Raw genomic sequence first — 25,748 nt, 5'->3', positions numbered from 1 at the left:
CACTATACCAACAGGGAGGGAGGGTGGGAAACAAACTGCAGAAATGTTTCTCACAGCTGAAAAGCAGCAGTGAGCCTTTAAATGAAAGTTTTAAACAGCTAAAGGAGCCTCTAGAAAAAAGTTTAACTGCAACAAGTTATCAGAAACAAACAACCCAAAAGATGCTTAATAAAAGTGGACAATTTCCAGTTAATACCTCACACACAGAGAAACTAGCTAGAAAAATACACAGTACACAAACTGCTATAAATAACAAAGAAATAAAGAACAAAATAAACAAAAAACAGGATACTTAATGTTATATATTATAGCTCCGAGTTTGCTCAGTGTCCTTCCTTCGATTAGCTCAGTATGAAATGGCAGACCACTCACAACTGGACTTCTTAGGTAACAGAAAGTTGAAACCTGAGACAGCTTTTAAGAAAGAAATCTCAAAAGAACAAATGAGGTGCTTAGTCTAAGCTGTAGTCCAGGTGACCTCAGTCAGCCAATGACCTCAAACAATTCTGTCTCACTGAAATGCCTGATGGCTTTGGCTAAACCAAGATGTCCCTGAATATGTGCTCAGACACACAGCCTCCACAAACACTAGGCCCAAATACAAGCCTGAATATGGAAATGCTACAAATATCCCCAATACTTAGAAAGAAACTGCAGAAATGTTTCTCACAGCAGAAAAGCAGCAGTGAGCCTTTAAATGAAAGTTTTAAACAGCTAAAGGAGCCTCTAGAAAAAAGAGTTTAACTGCAACAAGTTATCAGAAACAAACAACCCAAAAGATGCTTAATAAAAGTGGGCAATTTCCAGTTAATACCTCACACACAGTGAAACTAGCTAGAAAAATACACAGTACACAAAGTGCTATAAATAACAAAGAAATAATCTTGCCTCCTGACTTGCCTATAATACCACTGTGCTATAAGTTAACCCATTATTTATTTGTCCACAATACCACAGGACACACTCAGTTATGCATACAGATTCATGCAAACTGTCAGACGTGCTCACCCAGTACTTGCAGGGCTCCTTCCTGCTTTGCATTTATGATTGAAATCCAATTTAGTTTAAGTACAGGGCCCCTACCAGTTAATGCATGTAGCATATGTTAGAAGGAAGAACTCAGAATTGTAAACATAAATCTAAGTATAGAATGCATGCACCAGTGCAATAAATGTGGCTTGACATGCTTTGTGTTTCTCTTTTAGCAGACTTGTCTTCTAGTACAAAGTAAATAACTTTTTTCAGTGTTAAATGATGTATTTACCATCTGTTTGCTAAGCTCTAATGAAATCTAACAGTCAAACTGTTGTTCTTAGCTGCATAGTAAAAATGCATGAAACTGTGGCAGTACTTTAAGGGTGCAGTATATTAAAATGAGCATTAATAGACATAAAAATTACACACATATGTAGCCAGAGTAGTAAAATAGATTTTATATATATATATATATATATATATATATATATATATATATATATATATGTATGTATGTATGGTGTAGCATCAAAATGTCGCTGCTGCAGTGTGCGACAATGGATATCCGAAAGTAAGTTTGCATAGGTTTGTATATGTGAAAAAAAAAACATGCTGAATGCACACAGCGAATGGTAGTGTGCATTCACTGTTGTGAATTCGGCATATTGAGTGGAGATCACATTATAGTGGGGAGTGGGAAATGTACCCTTTCCCCTCACTGTAGTGTGATCTTGGAGTTTTTATATGTAAGTAGCAGGGGGTATGGGGGGGTGCAGGGCAAAATGTGTTGTATGACACGGGATGTGGTGGTATGTTCAAAAAATGTCGACAATTCGATTTTGAATTGTTGACTTTTTTTTTCGTTCATTCTTTTTCTCGGTTGCTATCATAACTTTCGGCAATGTTTTTCGAATACTTAAGTACTTGCAACAAACTTGTTCGAAATTATGATAGTAAACCTATGTGTATATGTATGTGTGTGTGTATATATATATATAATACGTGTGTGTGTATACTCTGATCTGAGATATTTAACAATACGTATCCATTTCTGTGCATTTAAAGTGTTTTTATGATTGTGTCTGCTTTATTTTCTGAATAAAAATATATATATACTTGTTTCTCGCCTTTCTAAGCTAGTATAGTCCAGTTTTCAGGTTAGTGCTGAATTCAGGGCTGTGTTACAGATCTCTGTGTTTGCCCATACCTTACTTGGATAGAAGGAAATTTCTCTGTTCACCTGTGAGAGAGGGGGGCTTTGAGCAGCCTATCTGTCCCTGGAGGAGTGGTTTCAGCCCAGAAATTAGTAGTTTATTGGCCATTTTGGGCTAATTTCTCTCTTTCATTTCCCTGCTATAAAAACCGCATTTGCCCGGTTTTGCGTGCCAGGCAGCGCCGGTTAGCTAGGGTATAAGCATTCCTGTCTGCACAAAGTCTCCTCTTCAATTTTTCCCTTGTAACTAGACAAACTTTCAACTTAAGCACTCAAACCATTCATTTCTCGGCCCGGCACTTGCTCAAAACTCATAGCAGGCACATATAAACCCTAGCACTAGACCCCCCCCTATACTGTACAGAAGGACAAGGCTCTCTATTCGACCTTGCCAGCCATTCAGTAAAACAGTTCACTGTACCTATCCAGGCATGTCCAAAGGGCAGTTTCAGGTGCACTCTCCAGTCCAACTGGTGAATCTGGGTATTTTGAGGCAGTGTTACAACTGCACCAAACACTAATGCATGCGAGAGATGCAGTTATACAGCCAAAATGGGGGCTAAGCTCTCTCAACCCAAGACTGGATCAGACAGTCAAGAGAAGAAGGGAAATACTTGCATCACACCACCAGTCTCACATAGACCCATTAAACCAACACTGGCAAAAACACATAAATGCACGAAAACATACTCGGAGGCTCTAAATAAAAATCTGGAAAAGCAACAGAGACCTCCAAAGCAGACATCCAAGCAACCTCCACCCCCCTCCAACATAAACCATGAAACACATACTTCATAAAACCAGTGTGCCACACACCCAGCATACTAGTAATAGGTGACTCTATAGTCAGGCACACTGATGTCCCACTCACTAGGCTGAATAAGGAGAAGGAGAAGGTTACTGTTAGCTGCCTGTTGGGTGCCAGGATCCGCCACATAACACAAGCACTCTGGTTACTCCAGAACAAGTACAAATATGACTCTGTCATTGTCCATGTTGGTGTAAATGACCTGCGCCGTACCTCCCTGGACTACATGAAAAGAGACATGGAAAAGCTCTCTGATCAAGTAGCCCAGGCCGGTATGACCCTGACCCTCAGTAGTAGCATCCTGTCCTCACCAAGAATTATATCACGGTACAAAGAAAAAATTATCAATTTCAAGAATTGGCTAAGTTTCTGGTGTCATTCAAAGGGGATCCAGTGTCTGCCTGGGATGACATGCTTGACAAGCCACTGTGCTTTGCTAGAGACTGCTTGCATCTGTCACTCTTAGGCTTTCGAATACTGGCCAAGGCTCTTGCCACCCCCATAGTGCCTTTTTTAGGCAAGGCTCAAAAGACAAACCCACCGACATAAATAGCACAAGTAACAAAAAACTGAGGGTAATGCTACTCAATGCCAGAAGACTAAACCTCAAAATGCACGCACTCGAGGCACTCCTCAGTGTGGAGAAAATCGACATATGTGCAGTAACAGACACCTGTTTTAAGGCTCGAGAGAGCACCCCAACACTACCAGGCTACAACTCATACCATACATTTCGGCCACAGAACCCGGACTGAAATCCAAAAGGGGGGGCGTATCCATATTCATCAAGGATACCCACACCTCCAAGTTAGTGGCACAGCACGATGCTTCAGAGATCATCCATGTGCATCTAGCAACGAGCAAAACTGTAATTCAAATTGTAGCTTGCTACAGGTCACCCACCATGTCCCAGGACCCACATTCCGCGTTTCTGGAAACACTGGGAAACATAAAGATCCTACCAAATACCCTAATATTGGGTGATTTCAGTTACCCAAACATTAACTAGGAGAACTACTCAAGTACCAACTCCCTTGCCCAACATTTCCTAGAATTTATAATCTCAAACGCCCTGGATCAACTGATCAACACTCCCACCAGAGGTGACAGCATATTGGACCTGGTTATCACCAACATGGGTGACCGGTGTTCCATACCGGAGGTCAACCCCTCACTGGTTAGATCTGACCATGAGCAAATCACTTTGGATATCCACATTCTGCCCACACCCCCGGACAAGGAAATTACCGTGAAAAACTTTTCAAAAGCAAACTTCACTTTACTATAGACTGAGGTGGGAAGTTTCAAAGTCTCCATGCTAAAGGATAACGCTGTCCAAGCTGCAGAATCCTTTACTAATGTATTCTACAGGCACCTACAAGAATGCATGGATTGTGCTATCCCAAGCAAAACCAAGACTCACTCCTCCAAGAAAAGGAAACCAGTCTGGTGGACTCCTGCTATAAACAAGCTATACAGTAGAAGGAGTAAACTAGTACAGAAAAGAGTAAAATCCCAAGAAGGGAAGACATCCCTGATCAGTATCAGCAAGAAACTACAATCCCTCATAAAATCATCCAAGGCGAGCTTCGAAAGAAAAATTGTCAAGGACTCCAAAGATAACCACAAGTCATTCTTTAGCTATGTCAAGACTCTAAGTGGCAATGCTCAGATCTGCTCAGAGTTAGTGCAGAATGGCACAAAATACACTGAACCGACCAATATCATCATCATCCTGGCAGACAGGTTCAGTGCAAATTTCACCCCCCACTCAACCCCAAAAGGGCCCATAACCATACCAGAAAAATGTAGAGCCCCTGAAATCACAGACACTCAGGTCAAAACAGCCCTCTCCAAATCCAAAAACACAGCATCAATGGGACCGGATGGTGTCTCAGGCTGCGTCCTACACGAGCTCAAAGACTAACTAACCCCTCACCTAAACACACTGTTCAAACTCAGCCTCTCCACTGGCTACGTACCTATAGAGTGGAGCACAGCAACAGTTATTCTGCTCCACAAAGGTGGAGCCACAACAGACCCTGGGAACTATCGCCCTATAAGCCTGACTAGCTTGGTCTGTTAGGCTATGGAGCTAGCGCATCATCATAGAACTCATTAACAGAGACAGTGGGAACCTACAAACACTGGACCCTACCTAGTTCGACTTTGTTAAGGGCGAATTATGCCTCCTAAACCTGGTGGACTTCTTTGAGACAGTTACCAAGGCTATAGACGAGGGAAAGGTGGTACACAGCCTACCTAGACTTCGCATAGGCTTCAACACCATTCCCCATTCTGGTATTATAGACAAGGTCACCAGCCTGAACATAAACTTCTAAGTCACAAGATGGGTTGCCAACTGGCTCACAGACAGAACCCACATGGTGAGAGTTGCGGGAGCTAGGTCCGACTCTAAACCAGTTACAGGTGGTGTTCCCCAGGTCTCAGCCCTAGGACCCCTCCTGTTCGGCATATACTTCTCAGAGGTACAGGCAAGCACAGGAGGACTATGGCTGACCAAGTTCGCAGACCACTGCAAACTAGGGGCTATAATTGACTCTCCAGATGACACAGTCATCCTCCAAAAGGGTCTCACTGAGAAGGATACCTGGTGTCAAAACCATCGCCTCAAGCTAAATGACAAAAAGTGCATAGTCATCCCCTTTGGAAAAAACAAAGTACCCACAAACTACCACATAGGTGGTAGTCCCCTAAATACGGAAGAGGTATCAAGGGATCTGGGGACCCAAATAGATAGTAATCTCTCCTTTGATAATCACATTGCCAAAGTGGTTAGAAAATCCTTCTATGTGGCCCACCTAATCACAAAAGGGTTCGCATCTAGATCAAAAGAGGTAATTGTGCCCCTCTACTCATCACTCATCAGACCCATCATAGAGTACAACACCCCATTTAGGATGTACCTTACAAGACACCTGCAACAGCTGGAAAGACCACAGAAGTACCTCACCAAGAGGATCACTGGCCTCAAACAGATGCCCTATGCAGCTCGACTGAAGAAACTCCAGCTGTACCCGGTTGCATACCACCTACTCAGAGGTGATCTCTGCCTGACATACAAGGCCATGTCCAACCCAGAATTGATGGACATGCTCCACCTAAAGAAAACCATATCCCCTCGAGCCACACACTTTAGGAATCTAAACCTCAGCACAACAATAAATAGGACATGCTGGAGGGATAGATTCCTGTTCCAGAGACTTCCCATGCTTTGGAACAAGATTCCAATCTACATTAGGCAGAGCTCCTCGCTAACACTCTTCAAGAGAAACCTTGACGAGTGGGTGGGAAACAGAAAGTTTACCCCTGGGATCACTTCAGTGGCTCTGCTGGACAGAGGCACAGGGAACTAATCTAAGGGGGTGGCGAAAGCCAACACATTCTGGCTAGGCTTATAAATGCCTTTGGGCAGATAGCCCAGTACCTACCTATGAACCTATATATATATATATATATATATATATATATATATATATATTTGTGTGCATGTGTGTATGTATATATATATATATAAAATACATATACATATATGCATTATATATATATGTGTGTGTATTGTGCATATATGTGTATATATATATATATATATATGTATATATATATATGTATATACATATATATATATATATATATATATATATATATATATGTGTGTGTGTGTGTGAGAGAACATAAGCCTATGGGTGTTGGTGAAAATATCTAGTGTGTGTAAGGTCAGCAGCTGTCTAGTTGACTGTATGTGGCTGACTAGGCAGGTGATAGACAGTATTGCAAGACCAACAGTCTTCGGTTAGGCCAGTATTTCCCCCTCTCTGGGGATTGTGCGATCTCTCAGTTAAAATATGTAATCAACACAGGGTATGAGGCTGCAGGTGGGCTTGCCCCTCCCTGAAAATGCATTTTGTTTTACCTTTTTAGTAGTAGCTGCATGTACCGAGGCGGTTTCTTGGAGCATAATTGCCAATCTTTTGTATGAGAAGTCAAGACTGAGCCTAAAATAATGTGGGGAGAAAGATCCAAAAATAGGGAAGTATTTTAAATCTTGCTCTTAAAAACTTAGAAATCTGCTAGAATAACAGGTTTTGTGCTAGCATGCACCGACTTCAGTATTTTCGACCTGTATGTGGTTGACGATATATACATATATTGTTAACTCCATTTCTTTCATATATTTATCGTAGTGTCTTTATTGTTGTGCAGGTTGGAACATCTCTTTATTTAATGCTTCATTAGTTTTGAAAATGGAGTCCTCACTTTAAGTGTAAGATTCTACTTGGTGAAAACTTTGAATTTACATTTTTCTGAGTCATTCTAACCTGATTCCTGTTTTACAGAAAAAGGATCCAGCCCAGTTCCTTCAGGTTCATGGAAGGTCATGTAAAATCCATCTTGATGCTGCTGTAGCACTTGCTGCTGAGAGCCCAGTTAACATGTGAGTCCTTTAGTTTATTAATTTCTTATAATTGTATCTTGGAGATGTTTTTCCAAGTAGTATATATATTAAGTAGTTGTCGTTATTTCGAGATTTACTCTTGCAATGGTATATAATAGCCTGTCTTTTTTAATCAGATACTTGTACTAAGTGATGTATGTAGACAAATTAAAACAAAGTTAGACAAAGCTAATCCAAACTTGAGCCCTGAACAAAACCACACATTGCTTTGTACTTCATAAATAAAATAAATTGTATACATCCTGTGCTGTGCTTTTTGGTTTTCTTGACCAAAATGCTTATTTTGAACATATTTGCCGTGATCTTTGCTCGCATTTGCATTTTTTCATTTTTTGAAGGGGGTGGGGGTTGGGGGTTGGGGGCATGCTGATCCAGTCCTGAAGCTTAAATGCAAGATTTTCACCTGTAGTACTGCAAGTAATACCTGGTTTCTTTGCTTCTTTCTAGTTTTCAAGTAAGAGTTGCAAACACTGTGACATACCAGCAACTCTTTAGCAGTAGTATTTATACTGTACAGTATTATGAGTTACAAATGTGATATTCTAAATGTAAAGGAACTAAATATTTGAGATACAACACCATATCTTAAAATAATTTTTCAGAAACAAAATACATCACATTTGAGGTAGAGATTGTGCAGTATTGTACATTTAATAAGTGTATTGGCTATTTGTACTGTTTCACTTATGTATTGATATTACAGACTGATACAGGAATAATTATGAATTCCCGTTTTGCACTGTAGATGTAAAAAAAAAAAAAAAAAAAAAAAAAAAAAAAAACTTTTAAAATTTTAGCGACATTCATACACTTTGCAGAATATTTCAATTCATGATGTCCAGCTGCTGTGTCTTGACATCTTGCTGCTGCATCATCAAGAGGGCTTTCAAGTAGTCTGCCATATCCTTATCACATTAAAGCTGGAGATAAAAATAAATTAGCAGTCCAAGCAGTTGAAGATAGTTGTTGACTCTTGTGTGGTGATGACACAATGTAGTAGCAGTTTTTGGTGAATATTCTTATGATTGTGTCCCCTTTGAGGTCTGTTGACATCTATATGTACCAAAGTGTCCTTGCATAAGCATCTTTGCCATGGCTAGGACTTACTTTTTTATTTTTTTATACAGTAGTCTTATTGTATAATAGTAAAACGAGTAAAACAGAAAAATCAAAATTGTAACAAACAGCAAAGACTCCTGCTTATCTCATTTCATATAATACTTTTTAAACATACTTTTACAAAAAACAGATTAATTTTGTTATACCTGGAGAAGCCGCATGTATAGTAGCTGTTTAAATAAGAAAAAAAAAAACTTTAATAAAGGCCAAGTCAACCAAGGCATGACCCAAGTAAGAGACTCAACCAGTAATACTTGACACTTTTTTTCTAGTTAAGTTACTTCCACCTGCAGCTCAGTGTTTTGTATGTTTCGGCTTAATAATGGACAGGTTTGTTCTCCTAGTTTGCAAGTTAGTTTCCATTGTTTTTGTAATACATTTCTTTGTGAGCAACATATTACCTCTTGTACCCACATTGATGATTGCACCCACATGTATTATAGGTTCATAGGCTCATACTAGGCTATCTGCCCAAGGGCATTTGTAAGCCTAGCCCATAGTTATGTGGCTTTCGCCACCCCTTTATGTTGAAGAAAACTAAGCCTATTATTTTGCTGTGCCTCTGTCAAGCAGTGACACTGAAGTAATCCCTGGGGTATATCTGCGATCTCCCATCCATTGGTCAAGATTCCTCTTGAACAAGGCCAGCGAGGTGCTCTGCCTCACATGCACCGGGATTTTGTTCCACAGCATAGGGAGTCTCTGGGTGATGAATCTGTCCCTCCAGCACGTTCTATTAATAACCGTGTCAAGGTTTAAGTCTCCCGCCCTTGTGGTTCTGAGGGATCTAGATTTTTTGAGGTGAAGCATATTCATCAAATCTGGGTTTGACATGGCCTTATATGTCAGGCACAGGTCACCTCTGAGCAAGCGGTATGCGACTGAATAGAGCTGGAGTTCTTTCAGTCGGGCAGCATAAGACATATTTTTGAGACCCTTTATCCTTTTGGTGAGGAGCTTTTGGGGCCTTTCCAGCTGCTGCAGGTGTCGGGTCAGATACATTCCGAATGGGGCATTGTACTCAATCATAGGCCTAATGAGTGATGAGTACAGGGGGACGATGACCTCCCTTGATGTAGATGTGAATCCCTTCATGTATTACTTATTGTTCAACATGTAGATGACTTAAGCTATATCCCCTTGTGACCAGCCAGCTTACAAAATCGTAAGGGTGCCTTCCACTCACTCCATCTGGTCAAGAACTCCATATAAAGATGGCTGGAGCACAAATTAACTTAGAGGTTTGTTGATTCTAAAAAGTTCCCCTTTTTTGGGCCCCATGGAACCGTTGTTTGGCTAGCAGTCCTTTAAGGCTGTGCAGATAAGTCCCTTGTTAGGGAAAACCTTTCTCGTATGTACATTTATATATACATATATACATGTATATATGTGTGTGTATATGTATGTGTGTGTGTGTATCTATATATATATATATATATATATATATATATATACACACACACACACACACACACACACACACACACACACACACACACACACAGATGTAATGTTTGAGAAAAACTTGTTTTATTTTCTAAAATATGCTGACTTATTCGGAAACATTTTACTTTAGGACTGTCATTGCACTCCTGAGGAAGCTTTGTGTGTTAATTTTTAAACATTTTGCGTGGAAAATTTGATTTCTTGACTAAAATCTTAGTGAGGTTTTACACATTTGCCTGTCTGGAGCAGAATACTGTGCTTATTGTGGAATGTCATTTGTTTTGTTATGTCACTACCAGTTGATAACTACCTTATCTGTTACTGATTTGTCCAGGCTCTGTTACCTGACTTTGAAATCTCTTTTTGGGCTTACTTATGGAGCAACCATTGGGCTGTACATTTTTTTTTTTTTTACCTTCCCCTGTCTGCAAAAAGAAGAAAGTTGTTAGGGATTCTTTGGATGTCAGGCCGACCACCCCCTGTTGTGCATCAGTCACCGCTTGTTCCAAAGACCACCCATTTTTTCCCCCTCTGGTCCCATGGTGTTGCAGATTAAGCCAACAACCACTGGAAGACAGCTGCGGTTTCTGCAGCTGTTAGGATGCCCGTGGCGAGCAAGACAGATCCACTCTTGCCCGTCTCAGGGAAAAGGGTGGGGGGTGAAGGTTCTTCACATAGCCAGGACTGTGATCCTGCATCTGGGATTAGTATGCCGTAGGAGAGCATTTCATTTTCCTTGAAAAATGAACATAATAAGAAAACCTTTCAGGCTTCTGTTTGTTTCCATGGATATGGAAGATTTGTAAAGGAACTATTTATTGATTTTCCTTTGCTTTCTGTTTCAAGAAAAGAAAGACTTGCCTCTCTTTCTGACCTGCATTTTCAATCAGAAGAAGAGTTGTTAGGTTGCACTTCAGGAAGGTCTCCTCAGTTTGAACATTCTGATTCTGAAGTAGGTAGGGTTTGAGATTTCCCTTCTGAAGATTTTTCTTTTTATGAGGCTTTATCTAAGATGAAAGAGGTCTTTGCGGGTGAGCAGAATGAAATTCTTGTGGATCAGAAAATGTAGTATGATTTGTTATAGTTGTATGTGCCTAAATTTGCAGCTATTCCATGTGTTTGCTTTAGTGGACATTTTTCTTACTGCTTCTGGTCTACGTGGTAGTCAATCCCCTGTCCCTTTGAAGTCTATCAGTTTATACAGGGTACCTCAGACTTATAAGTTACTGTTTTCTAAATCCTAAATTAGACCTGTCGGTGACCTTTTTATCGAAATTACTTCTGCTAACCTAGTTCCCTCAAGGATGTGAAAGTGTTAGCTATGTTGGGGATGAAGGTGTAGTTTACTATTACTTTAGCATTGAAGCTTGAGAGATCAAAATCCTGATGCTAAAGATTTTACTTTTTTCTTTTGAAAGATTACAAAAGTTAATGGTTGCCCTTCTTCCTTACTGAGGCAAGTTCTTTGACTGCTTCTGTAATGTCTGCTTCTCATGTTACTAAATGTACTTATGGTGCTGCTGATTCTGCTCCTGATCTCCCTAATGTTCATAGTGTTTCACTGTTGCAGTCCTTACAAATGGGTTAACTGGCTCCCAGTAGCCCGCAGTCGGCCAGAATACCAAAGTCCTTTGTATATGACGTTGGCTGTCTCTGGAACAAGCCTGATGCCAGGACATCAGTTATAAAGGCAGGCAGCCAACGTCATTTCCTCAGTCTTTCTTGCCACGGAGCCCGAAGCAGAAGCAATTCGCACGAGTACCGGTCGGCCGATTACCTTCTTTTTGTATTCCGACTTCTAAAGTTGAAGACATCCTCAGATAAGTACCCCGATATTCATCGTGTTACACTGCTGCAGTCATTACACTTGGGTTATCCTGCCATCAGGCAGTTCCCCAGTCGGCCTGTGTTCCAAAGTCTTGGTCCGGCGTCGGTTGCTGTCGCCTCCTCCCTGACGTCAGTGCGACAGGGGTATATAAGATGCAGCCGACTCCATTTTCTTCAGTCTTTCTTGCCGCGTGGTGCCCGAAGCAAAAGCAGTCCGCAAGTGCCGGTCGGCCGACTCCTGAGATTTTCATTCTGAATCCAGGACCGAAGTCTTCTACAAAGCTAAGGTACCCCGTTGGGGAAACTTTTTCTTGCCTCAGACCGATGTCAGTAAAAGTTAATAACTGTATTTCTTGTGGGAAGCAAATACCTCATAAGGATTTCCACTCCTATTGTATCCCATGCCTAGGCCCAGACCACGACGTCACTGGTTGTCTGTTTTGTGCTAGGTTTAACAAGTGCACTATTAAACGTCAGTTTGATTTTGCCTGACAATACTTTGGCAGAAAATTCAATTACACCATGCCGTCGGAACTTCCGATGACCGGAATACATAAAAAGTGCAAAGACAAGGACCGGCATCCGAGGCCCAAAACTGACGACGAGACCTCTTCTAGGCCAGTCGCCGGTTATCCGGTTTTCAGCGAGGCGCCTACGCAGCCCCTGACGACCGCTTCCACAGAACCACAGACCACCTCCGACACCCACGTGGAGCTGGCTGGGCCTTCGGACGCTCAAGGTTTTCAGCCTACCGAAACTAACCCTTCAGAGGGAAACGAAGTAGCTGAGCAATCCACAGCTTCAGAGGGTGTTTTCAGACCTACCCATTTAACCATTAAACCCGCTGCTAAGTCTAAGCCCCCCTTAAAAACAAAGAAACAGATACAGCATTCTCCAGGACAGGCCTCCATGCCTAAGAAACAAATGCTCAAAATGGCCGAAGACCTAATCACCCTGATCAGGGGGTCCCACCCCCCACCTGATAAAAGGCCCAGACCGGATGCAGACTATGAATCTTCCGACCAGGTGTCCATTTCTTCAGATTCATCCTCAGACCTTAGGATATTCTTTACCCCCTTATGAGGATTCTGATGCTGTGGAATCAATTCCATCAGCCTCTCTGCCTGAGGACTACTACTTTGGGGAGACCTTACATACCATGAGGGAGCATTTCCATTGGGAAGGCCAGGATTACGCAGAATCCAAGAAAAGGCTCAGAGACTTCCTTTTATTACCTCAACACAGGCCCCTTGCTATTCCGCCAGTGTTAGATATTGTGGATGATGTGTACACTGAATCCAGCTTAAACCCTGACTCCTTACCTCCAGCCCCAGTTAAACCTGATAGATATTACAGAGTCCCAGACTCTCACAAATTTCTGTATAAAAGCCCTGTTGCTGACCCTGAAACTATTTTGCAGGGACCCACAGGGATTAAGGCCTCATCAGTAAAAAACCCAGATGTTCATCGTGCATACAGCTGCAGTCATAACAGATGGGTTCTCCTGCCGTCAGGCGGGTCCTCGGTCGGCCGAATTCCAAAGTCTAGGTCCGGCGTCGGTTGTCGTCGCTTCTTCCCTGACGTCAGTGCGACAGGGGTATAAAAGAACCAGCCGGCGCCATTTTCTTCACTCTTTCTTGCCGCGTGGTGCCCGAAGCAGAAGCAGTTCGCAAGTGCCGGTCGGCCAGTTCCTGAAATTACGAAAATTTTGCAACCGAAGTCTTCTTGAAAGCTAAGTACCCCGTTGGGGAAACTTTTCTTGCCTCAGACCGATGTCAGACAAAGTTAATAATTGTATTTCATGTGGGAAGCAAATACCGCATAAGGATTTTCATTCCCTCTGCGTTCCTTGCTTAGGCCCAGACCACGATGTCTCAGTCTGTCGTTTTTGTGCTACATTCAACAAACGCACTATTAAGCATCGGGCGGAGTTCGCCCAGCACTATTTTGGCAAAAAATTTAACTATATTATGTCGTCGGATACTCCGACTCCAGTTTTGTCTAAAAAACGCAAAGATAAGGACCGACACACGAGGTCCGCGGCCTCTAACGACACCCCGCCAAAGCCGACTGCAGCTGGTCCGGTTCTCAGTGAGGCGCCTACGCAGCCCCTGCCTACCGACGACACTTCATTGGCGGTGTCTTCTGTGCCCGAGGTCGCAGGCTCCTTGGCCCACACCCCGACTACAGATACCGAAGCCACTCTTGGTGGTGAATCTCAAAATGTAGACAGGTCTGCCTCCTCTCAAGGTGTCTTCAGACCTTCCTCTTCTTTTTCCATCAAGGCTTTCACTAAGTCTAAAGCAGCCATGCATTCTAAGAGACAAGTTACACAGGGCCCTTCTCCAGGCCCCATGCCTAAAAAACAGATGCTTAAAATGGCTGAGGATTTAATTACTCTTATCAGGGTTCAACCCCGAACAAAAGGCCCAGAGTGGAGGAAGAATCCCCCTCCTCTGACCAGGCCTCCATTATTTTAGAACACTCTGATGAACAGGAGCATTCTTACTCCCCTTTTGAAGATTCTGATGCAGAGGAGTCCATTCCCTCTGTCTCCCCCCCAGAGGATTACTCATTTGGGGAAACCTTGCATACCTTAAGGGAACACTTCCACTGGGAAGGCCAAGAGTACTCAGATTCCAAGAAAAGGCTTAGGGATTTTCTCTTGCTACCTCAGCACAGGCCTCTGGCTATACCTCCTGTCTTAGACATACTAGATGATGTGTACTCTGAGGCCTGCCTTAACCCGGATTCCTTACCTGCAGCCCCAGTCAAGCCTGACAGGTACTACCGGGTTCCTGACTCACACCAATTTTTATACAAAAGCCATGCGGCTGACCCAGAAACTATCTCACAGGGCCCCAAGGGAATTAAGGCCTCCACTGCTAAAAAATCCATTACCTTCCGAGAGAGATTCCAGATCCTTAGAATTGTGGGGAAAAAAGGTATACACCTCGGCCACCTTAACCACGAGGGCATTAAACTGCCAGTTCCATATGCTAAAGTACCAACAGTTTCTGTTATCACAGTTGAGAAGTAAAATGACTTGAAGGAGTTGCAGGATTTGATGCATAGTGCAGAACAAATGGGTAAACATACCTTGCAATGTGGTTTTGATGCTCTAGAGGCCTCATGTAGAGCTGCTGTTACAGGATCAGTCATACGTAGACATGCCTGGCTCAAGGAGCAAACCTTACCAGATCATGTCAAAGCTAAATTACTAGATGCCCCTCTACAAAAGGATGTATTATTTGGTGTTAAAGCTGAGGAGGTATTAAAGAAAATGGAGGAAAAGGCTAAATCAATGCAAACAGTGAAAGATTTTCTACAGGTACAACCTCCACGTTTCAGTAGAAATTGGCCTTCCAAAAATTGGTCCTTTCCAGCCATGGACAGACCCCAAAGAGGTAGATACAGGCGCCCGAGCGGCAGAGGGCAATCTCAAGGATCATTTAGAGGCAGACAATGGCAAGCTCCTACACAAAGAGGTGGTGAGGATAGTTCGCAGCCATTCAGAAAGCAAGCCCAATGACTTTCCCCTTTGCATGCCAAGCAAGGCTCAAATGGCAGCACCCTTACGCGGAAAACTGGCATTATTTTCAAAAAATTGGCATATTGTCACAAAAGACAAATGGATCCTGGACATTATAAACAGAGGCTACAGATTCCATTTTCACACCCTTCCAAAAATGAGAGGCATGCCAAACCTGCCACACAATCAAAGGGCAGAGGCACAAAGACAAATTTCAGATCTCATGGACATGAAAGCTATTCAAGAGGTACCTACTCACGAACAAGGTCAAGGTTTTTATTCCAGACTATTCCTGGTACCAAGGAAGGGAAAAGATTGGAGACCTATTTTGGACCTATCCATCCTAAACACATTTTTACTCGTACCAAAATTCAAGATGCTCACATTACAGCAGCTTCTTCCCATCCTGGGCAAGGAGTCTTGGCTGGTAACATTGGATCTCAAGGAGGCATACCTGCATGTCCCAATCAGACAAAATTGCAGAAGATACCTCAGATTTCTTGCAAATTCAACCCATTATCAATTCTCTGCATTGCCCTTTGGCTTATCTACTGCGCAAAGAGTATTCACGAAATGCCTGGCATCAGTAATTGCCTACTGCAGCCTTCAAGGGATACAAATATACCCATATTTGGACGACTGCCTGATCCAAGCGGACAGCAAGCACATACTTCTGAAACATCTGGCTTTTATAATAATGTTGTTGAATTCTCTGGGATACACAGTCAACAAAAAGAAATCAAGGCTAATACCCTCTCAGAAAATAATTTTCCTGGGTGCCAACTTGGACACAAACACTCAGATGGCCTACCTCACGCCAGAGAAGCAGGGGCAACTAACTCAATACTTCAGAACACTAGCAAATTTCACCAGGCTGACTGCAAGGAAAATCCTGCAGGCTCTGGGATTCATGGCATCTTGCATCCTACTAATCCCATGTGCAAAGCTGCATATGAGGAAACTTCAGTGGTACCTGAAAAAACCTATGGTCTCAACACAGCCACAGTTTGGAAACAATAATACCACTAATTCCATGTCTTCAAAAGGAATTTCTGTGGTGGGCTCAAGCATGCCAAACAAACACAGGTCTCCCATTCTGCAAGCCTCAAGCAAATCAAGTCATCACAACAGACGCCTTGGACTACGCCTGGGGGGCGCACATGACAGATCGGTGCATTCAGGGCAAATGGTCCCAAAAAGAAAAGCACCTTCACATCAATCAAAAGGAAATGCTAGCAGTATAGCTTTCAAAGACCTTCTGCATCCAGGTCAACTATTGGTAAGGACAGACAACACCACAGTAATGTGGTACATAAACAAACAGGGAGGAACCCATTCATACCCCCTATGCAGGCTGGCCATGTCACTTTGGAACATGGCTCTGGAATTACAAATCGAACTTCAAGCACAGTACTTGCCAGGCAAGGAAAACACGCTGGCAGACAACCTAAGCAGAAATATGACAGATCCACACGAATGGAAGTTGCATCCTCAAGTTTTTACAGAGATAGTTCAAGCATGGGGAAGGCCAGACATAGATCTCATTGCCTCCCACAAAAATCACCAATTGACAAAATTCTGCTCAAGGACTTTTCATCCAAAGGCCTGGAGAGTGGACGCTCTCTCTTTCAGTTAGACAACAATGACAGTTTATGCCTTTCCACCTCTTCCTCTGCTGCCCAAAGTTCTATTAAAAACCAGAGCAGACACACCAAAGATGATTCTCATTGCTCCAGACTGGCCAAGACAGCACTGGTACCTACTCCTGAGGAGCCTAACACATTCCCCTCCATGGACCCTACCTCTAATGCCTCTTCTTCTGACTCAGCACAGCTTCAAAACTCTTCACAGTCAGCTGAAAACACTCAATCTGGCCACATGGAAGATTCCTTAACATCACAACAGACCCTAATCTCCAAGGAGGTGCAGGATGTAATTTTGGAGGCCAGAAGGCCGTCTACTAGAAAAGTTTACTCCGCAAAATGGAAACGGCTTTGTGCCTGGAATGAGAAAAAGGGCTAGAATCCTGGAAAACTGAATTTACCTCAAATATTACAGTATGTAGCTGAGCTGCTAAGCAGTGGACTTTCATTCTCCTCCATCAAAATCCATGCCTCAGCCATTTCTGCAGAATACAACACTGATCCACCTTTATTCTCTCACCCCCTCTTCAGACAGTTCCTCAGAGGGGCTAAGAATATAAAACCTCCAAGGAAATAACCAATACCTGCTTGGGACCTCAATTTCATTCTAGAAAAGCTGACCTTGCCTCCTTTTGAGCCATCTGCCTCAACAGATTTGCAATATTTGTCCTGGAAAACAGCTTTCCTTCTGGCTATCACCTCAGCTCGTAGGGTATCGGAACTACAAGCCCTCATGGCTGTGCAGCCTTTTATCATCTTCCATCAGGACAGAGTTTCCTTACGAACCAACCCGTCCTTTATGCCAAAGGTGGTATCCAGGGTAGCTTTGAATCAGGCTATACACTTACCTACCTTTTACCCTAATCCTCAAAACAAAGGGGAGAGACTACTACATTCCTTGGACATCCACAGACAGCTGCGTTATTATTTGGACAGAACAAAGCCTTTCAGAAAATCAGAACAGCTCTTTGTGTCCTATGCTATAGGGGCTCAAGGGAAACCAATTTCCAAACAGACAATTTCAAAATGGATAGCCCACTGCATGCGCTTTTGTTACTCTTTTCATGGTAAAACTGTACCTGCAGGCATCAGATCTCACTCCACAAGAGCCACAGCTACCTCTGCAGCTTTCCTCAGAGGAGTTCCTACCAAAGATATTTTGGAAGCAGCCACTTGGAGTTCTGTGCATTCCTTCTCCAAGCACTACAACCTACCATTATACTCCAAAACTAGAGCATGCTTTGCCACTGCAGTCTTGCAGGGCATCCTGACTCCTCCTAGTTCCACCTAGTGCCTACCACCCCTTTCTTAGCTTTGGGATTCTACCCATCTGTTATGACTGCAGCTGTATGCACAATGAACATAGTACAGTTTTGTACCTACCATAAATGTAGATGTTCGACTGCTAATACAGCTGCAGTCCAGGTTTCCCTCCCTCCTTCCCCTCTTGGGACGGGCCTTTTGGCTAACACCTCCTCATACAACCTGATTGGGGTATTCATTTATGGTGTATTTGCTTGCAACTACTGTATTTTGATAATATGGCATTGCTTTATTACACTAATTTATGTATTGCCTTTCTTCTGGGCGCACCTGACATCTGGGGCAAGAAAAACTGAAGAAAACGGCGTCGGCTGGTTCTTTTATACCCCTGTCGCACTGACGTCAGGGAAGAAGCGACGACAACCGACGCAGGACCTAGACTGTGGAATTCGGCCGACCGAGGACCCGCCTGACGGCAGGAGAACCCATCTGTTATGACTGCAGCTGTATTAGCACTCTAACATCTACATTTATGGTAGGTACAAAACTGTACTTTCCCTCTGACAGAGATTCCAGAGCATTAGACAGATGGTGGAAAGAAAGTATATACGTCTGCAACTTTAGCAATGAGAGCCTTAAATTGCTAGTTTCACATGCTAAAATATCAGCAATTTTTGCTGTCTCAGTTGAAACAAAAGATGCTTCCAGATTCAGATCCTCCTAATTTTAAAGAAATGCAGGATTTATTGCATGCAGCTGAACAAGTGGGAAAACATACTTTGCAATGTGGTTTTGATTCCTTAGAGGCCTCCTGTAGAGCAGCAGTTAGGCTCGGTCATTAGAAGAAATGCTTGGTTAAAAGAACATACGTTACCAGATCATGTTAAGGCAAAATTATTGGATGCACCTTTGCAGCTGGATGTGTTGTTTGGAGTTAAGGCAGAGGAGGTATTAAAGAAGATGGAGGCTAAGGCAAAATCTATGCAAACGGTGAAGGATTTCTTACAGGTTCAGCCTCCTCGTTTCAGCAGAAATTGGCCAACAAAGAATTGGTCCTTTCCAGTCACAGACAGACCTCAAAGGGGCAGATACAGACGTCCAAGAGGTAGAGGTCAAGCACAAGGTCCTTACAGGCCTCGACAGTGGGGTACACCAGGCCAGAAAGAAGAGGAATACAGGCCCCAACCATATAAAAAGCAGTTTCAATGACTTCCCACTTCAGCTGCCAAACAGCTGTCTCTTGGCAGCCCCCTTAGGAGGAAAACTGGCACTCTTCTATCACAATTGGCATTACTTCATCAAAGACAAATGGGTTCTCAACATTGTATCTCAAGGTTACAGGTTCCACTTTCACACTCTGCCAAGGTTAAAAGGAACGCAAAATCTGCCACCAAATCAATGGGCAGAGGCTCAAAAACAAATTACAGCACTCATGGACATGAGAGCTATTCAAAAGGTACCACCACAGGAGCAAGGACAAAGATTTTACTCAAGACTCTTTCTGTTTCCCAGAAAGGACAAAGCCTGGAGACCCATTCGGGATATTTCTTCTCTAAAGACTTACCTGGATGTTCCAAAATTCAAAATGTTGTCACTACAGCAGCTTCTTCCCATGCTGGGCAATAGAGCTTGGCTCGTGGTTTTGGACCTGAAGGAGGCATACCTGCATGTCCATATCAGACAAAACTGCAGAAGATACCTCAGATTCATAGCTGGTTCAATGCGCTATCAATTCTCTGCACTGCCCTTTGGCTTATCTATTGTGCCCAGGGTCTTCACAAAGTGCCTGGCACCAGTAATTGCATTTTGCAGACAAAAATGAATTCAAATTTGTCCATACCTGGACGACTGCCTGATTCAAGCAGAGAGCAAGGTCATTCTTCTAAAGCATCTGGCGTTCATAAAAAAGTTAAGTTGCCTGGGGTACACAGTAAACGAAAAGAAATCGAAACTAGTGCCCTCACAATAGATAATATTCCTGTGTGCCAACTTAAACACAACGGCCCAGATGGCTTATCTCACGCCAGACAAGCAAGGACAACTGACTCAATACTTTCAGTTGATGGCAACAAAGACCCAACTCCCTGCAAGAAAAATTCTGCAGGCCTTTGGCTACATGGCATCTTGCATACTACTAATTCCATATGCCAGACTGCATATGAGGAAACTACAATGGTACCTAAAGAGTGTATGGTCTCAACACTGTCAAAGTTTGGAAACAGTTATACCACTAATTCCTTGCCTTCAACAGGAGTTTCGATGGTGGGCTCAAGCTTGTCACCTCAACATGGGACAGCCTTTTACTCAACCCACAGCCAGGCAAACACTGACAACAGATGCATCGGATTACGCCTGGGGAGCACACATGGCAGGAAAATGTATTCAAGGCGAGTAGCCCACAGAGCAAAGGCATCTTCACATCAATCAAAAAGATATGCTAGCTGTACAAAATGCACTTATAGCTTTCAAGGACCTGCTGCATCCAGGACAACTACTATTAAAGACAGACAACACCACAGTTATGTGGTACATAAACAAGCAAGGGGGCACACACTCCTACCTCCTCTGCAGACAAGCCATGACGTTGTGGAACACAGCTCTAGACTACCAAGTTCATCTGCAAGCACAATTCCTGCCAGGAGAGAAAAACACACTGGCAGACAACCTAAGCAGAAACATCATGGATCCCCTTGAATGAGAATTGAATCCATAAATATTCAGAATGATGACACAAAAATGGTGGAGCCCAGACATAGATCTGTTTGCATCCCCAATGAACTGCCAGCTACAGAAATTCTGCATAAGGAGTTACCATCCACAAGCATGGAAAGTGGATGCCCTCTCTTTCAGCTGGAAAAACCTCCAAAGTCTGGGTCCGGCGTCGGCTGATTTCGCCCCTTCCCTCATGTCACAACGCCTGGGGTATAAAAGCGTCAGCCGATGCCATCTTCCTTAATCTTTCTTGCCGCGTGGTGCCCGAAGCAGAAGCAGTTCGCAAGTGCCGGTCGGCCAGCTCCTGTAATTTCGCTATCCGAAGACTTCAAAAGCTAAGTACCCCGTTGGGGACTCTTTCTTGCCTCAGCCAATGTCAGAAAAAGTTAATAATTGTTTAACTTGTGGGAAACAAATACCTCATAAGGATTTCCACTCTTACTGTCTTCCTTGCTTAGGCCCAGACCACGACGTCTCTGCCTGCTCTGCCTGCGCTTCTTTCAACCGACGCACTCTTAGACGTCGGTCGGAGTTCGCAGAAGAGTTTTTTGGGGATAGTTTTGCTTACAAAATGCCGGCGGAAACCCCGACATCGCATTTAATTAAGAAACGGAAAGACAAGGACCGACACGCGGGCCGCGGTTTCGGCTGAAACCGCGGCTAGGCCTACCGCGAGTGTCTCGGTCTCGGCTGATACCGAGTCCTTGGAACTTCCAAACCCTGAAATAATACAACCGACAGCCTCGGCCCCGGAGGCTCCTACCGAGTCGGTTACAGAATTGCCTTCCGAAACTGGTGTATTGGAATCTTCCGACACCATACCTTTAGATAAAGCTACACCAGCACGTGGTGCAGCCAGGCCTCCTGCATCCATGTCTATTAAGGCCTTCACCAGGGCTAAAGCTGCAAAACACACTAAAGCCATGCCTCCCAGAGTTATTCCTCAGGGACCTTCTTCTAGTTCACAGATTTTAACTTTAGCAGAGGACCTGATCTCATTAATTAGGGGCTCTCAGCCTCATCCAGACAGGGGTTCCCAACCCCCTCTGGACAAAAGGCCCAGGATGGATTCCCCTGATCCCCTTTCCTCAGAGGAGGCCTCTGTTGGCTCGGATCACTCAGACTACCAGGAGGAGGCTTATTCGGCCTACGAGGATTCGGATGCAGAGGAATCTATTCCCTCAGCCTCCCCTCCTGAAGAGCTTTCCTTTGGGGAGACCCTTCACACTATGAGAGAGCATTTCAAATGGCAGGGCCAGGAATATTCTGATTCCAGGAAAAGACTAAGAACTTTTCTTCATTTACCTCAGCATAGACCTTTGGCTATTCCTCCTGTTTTAAATGTGATTGATGATGTATACTCTGACTCTAGTATGACCCCTGACACTCTGCCTCTGGCCCCTGTTAAGCCTGATCGGTATTACAGGGTCCCGGACACACATAATTTTCTTTATAAGGCCCACTCTGCTGACCCTGAAACTATTTCACAGGGCCCTAAAGGGGTTGCAGCTGTTACTACTAAGAACCCACTCCCCTCTGCAAAGGAGTCCAGGGCATTAGAGAGATGGGGTAAAAAGTGTATACTTCTGCCACTCTTGCTGTGAGGGCTTTAAATTGTCAATTTCACATGATACAGTATCAAGAGTATTTGTTAGAAGAAGTGCATAAAAGATTGTCTTCTCCTGAACCCCTTGACCGTAAATCCCTTCAGGATCTGGTACACAACTCCCAGCAGGGTAGCAACCATTTCTTGCAGTGTGGTTATGATGCATTGGAAGCTTCATGTAGGTCAGCAATGACAGGTGTTGTCATACGCAGGCATGCTTGGCTGAAGGAACAATCTCTGCCAGAACATGTTAAAGCTAAGCTTTTGGATGCTCCACTGGAAAAGCAAAAGTTATTTGGTTCCACTGCTCAAGACGTCCTAAAGAAATTTGAGGAAAAGGCAAAATCTGTACAAACAGTTAAAGATTTTCTTCAAGTCCAACCACCTAGATTCAGCAGAAACTGGCCTTTCAAGAATTGGTCCTTTCCGGACATAGACAGATTTCAAAGGGGCAGAAACAGGCGTGCCAGAGGTAGAGGCCAAGCTAGGGGCTCCTACAGAGGCCGTCAATGGCAACCTCCAATCCAGACAGGCAGTTCAGGATCTGTAACTGCTGCACAAGGACAAACTCAATGACTCTGCTTTGACTCCGCCAACCAGGGCTCAATTAGAAGCACCTTTGGGCGGAAAGCTTTCCTTATTCTCAAGAAATTGGCACAACATTACAAGAGACAAATGGACACTCCAAATAATAGACAATGGATACAGTTTCCATTTCCACACATTGCCAAAAAGAAAAGGCATACCAGGTCTGCCACCAAATCAAAGGACAGAGGCTTTGAAACAAATCTCAAACTTACTACAAATGAAAGCCATAGAAAGAGTTCCTATTTCAGAATAAGGCCAAGGATTTTACTCCAGACTATTCCTTGTTCCAAGAAAAGAGCATCAATGGAGACCTATTCTCGACTTGTCCGTACTGAATACTTATCTCATTGTGCCAAAATTCAAAATGCTGACTCTACAGCAACTCCTTCCCATGCTGGGCAAGGGGTCTTGGCTGGTTACTCTAGACCTCAAGGAGGCATACCTGCATGTCCCTGTCAGACAAAGTTGCAGAAGATACCTCAGATTTCTTGCAGGGTCAGAGCATTATCAATTGTCAGCATTGCCCTTTGGCTTATCTACTGTGCCCAGAGTATTCACTAAATGCCTGGCATCAGTAATAGCACACTGCAGACTCCAGGGGATTCAAATCTACCCATATCTGGACGACTGTCTTATACAAGCGGACAACCAACAAACTCTGATAAAGGACTTAAATTATGCCATCAATCTTCTACAGGCCTTGGGATGTACAGTCAACATGCACAAATCAAGATTTGTTCCATCCCAAAGAATAACCTTCCTGGGTGCGGATCTAGACACAACCACCCAAATGGCTTATCTCACAGAAGAAAAACAAAGTTAACTACCGAATTATTTCAAGAATCTGACAAGACAAACTCAGCTGACTGCAAGGAAAATCCTGCAGGCCCTGGGTTACATGGCATCCTGTATTCTTTTGATTCCACAAGCAAGGCTACATATGAGAAAGCTACAGTGGTACCTAAGGAGTCTATGGACTCAGCACAGTCACAGTTTGGAAACTTTAATCCCACTCCTCCCATGCCTTCACAAGGAATTTCTGTGGTGGGCTCAGGCCAGCCAGTCCAACAGAGGGCTGCCCTTCACAAAGCCAAAAACCTCCCAAACTATTACAACAGACGCTTCAGACCTAGGCTGGGGAGCACACATGGAGGGCAGAGGTATCCAAGGACAGTGGTCACGAAAGGAGCTGCGCATGCACATAAATCAAAAAGAAATGCTAGCAATGATACATGCAATCGAGGCCTTCAAACTCTTTCTGCATCAAGGCCATCTACTAATAAGGACAGACAACACCACAGTTATGTGGTACATAAACAAGCAAGGAGGGACCCATTCTTACCTTCTGTGCAGGCTGGCAATGAATCTATGGGATCTTTCCTTGAAACTCAATATACAGCTACAAGCTCAGTTTGTGCCAGGGAAGGGCAATATACTGGCGGACAGCTTAAGCAGAAATATCATGGATGCACACGAGTGGATGCTGCACCCAGATATTTTCCAACAGATAACACAATCTTGGGGGAGCCCGGACATAGATCTATTTGCATCCCCCCACAATCATCAACTAAAGAAATTCTGCTCAAGGACATACCACCCACAAGTGTGGAAAGTGGACGCCCTCTCTTTCAGCTGTAGAAATCTGACAGTGTATGCATTTCCTCTTATTCCATTAATGACCAAGGTGTTACTGAAGATCAGGGCAGAGCAGCCAAAAGTGATCCTGATAGCTCCGGACTGGCCAAGACAGCACTGGTACCCACTGCTAAGGAGCTTGTCACGTACAAAGCCATGGCCCCTACCACTATGGCCACTTCTACTGACATAGCACAGCTACAAAACTCTACATTCCAACCTGAAAACATTGCAACTAACAGCGTGGAGAATACCTTGACTCCTCCTCAGGATAAGCTATCCCAGAGAGTAAAGAATATTATTCTGGAAGCTCGCCGCCCTTCCACAAGGAAGGCATATTCAGCAAAATGGAAAAGATTTCTCATCTGGAACACCACAAAGGGCCTAGATGCGACAATGATGAACATGGCACATATCCTGGAATATTTGGCAGAAATGTTCCACAATGGACTGTCTTACTCTTCTATTAAGATTCATGCTTCAGCAATTTCAGCAGAATACAATACTGATCCTCCTGTTTTTTTCTCATCCTCTCCTAAGACAGTTTCTAAGGGGAATCAAAAACATCAAACCTCCTAGGAAACCTCCTCTACTTGCTTGGGACCTTAACTACGTGTTGGAAAAACTAACACTGCCTCCATTTGAACCAGCAGTATCTGCAGAGCTACAGTATCTCTCATGGAAGACTGCTTTCCTTCTGGCAATAACCTCAGCAAGAAGAGTTTCGGAATTGCAGGCCCTGATGGCAGTTCAGCCATTTATTATTTTCCATCAGGATAGAGTTTCATTAAGAACTAATCCTACTTTTATGCCAAAGGTGGTATCTAGGGTTTCATTGAATCAAGCTATTCACTTGCCTACCTTCTTCCCAAATCCACAAAACATAGGGGAGAAACTGCTGCAC

The 25,748-nt window shown here is 43.5% G+C and overlaps 1 protein-coding gene across 2 annotated transcripts in view; it reads left to right on the top strand.

Annotated features, from left to right (window-relative positions):
- The window catches only part of LOC122801610 (CLK4 associating serine/arginine rich protein), a 1,938,306-nt gene that overhangs the window by 236,420 nt on the left and 1,676,138 nt on the right, over positions 1 to 25,748 (top strand). For both annotated transcript variants that reach the window (XM_044071085.1, XM_044071086.1), the window contains exon 3: positions 7,355 to 7,452. In XM_044071085.1, the coding sequence (XP_043927020.1) occupies positions 7,355 to 7,452 (98 nt within the window). The remainder of the gene's footprint in view (positions 1 to 7,354; positions 7,453 to 25,748) is intronic.

This window comes from Protopterus annectens, chromosome 5.part0, assembly GCF_019279795.1.
Source record: "Protopterus annectens isolate FY-2018-M chromosome 5.part0, PAN1.0, whole genome shotgun sequence".
In the NCBI taxonomy this organism is placed as follows: Eukaryota; Metazoa; Chordata; order Ceratodontiformes; family Protopteridae; genus Protopterus; species Protopterus annectens.
Note: the sequence above shows the minus strand (reverse complement) of the source record. Positions and strands in the feature narration are given on the sequence as shown.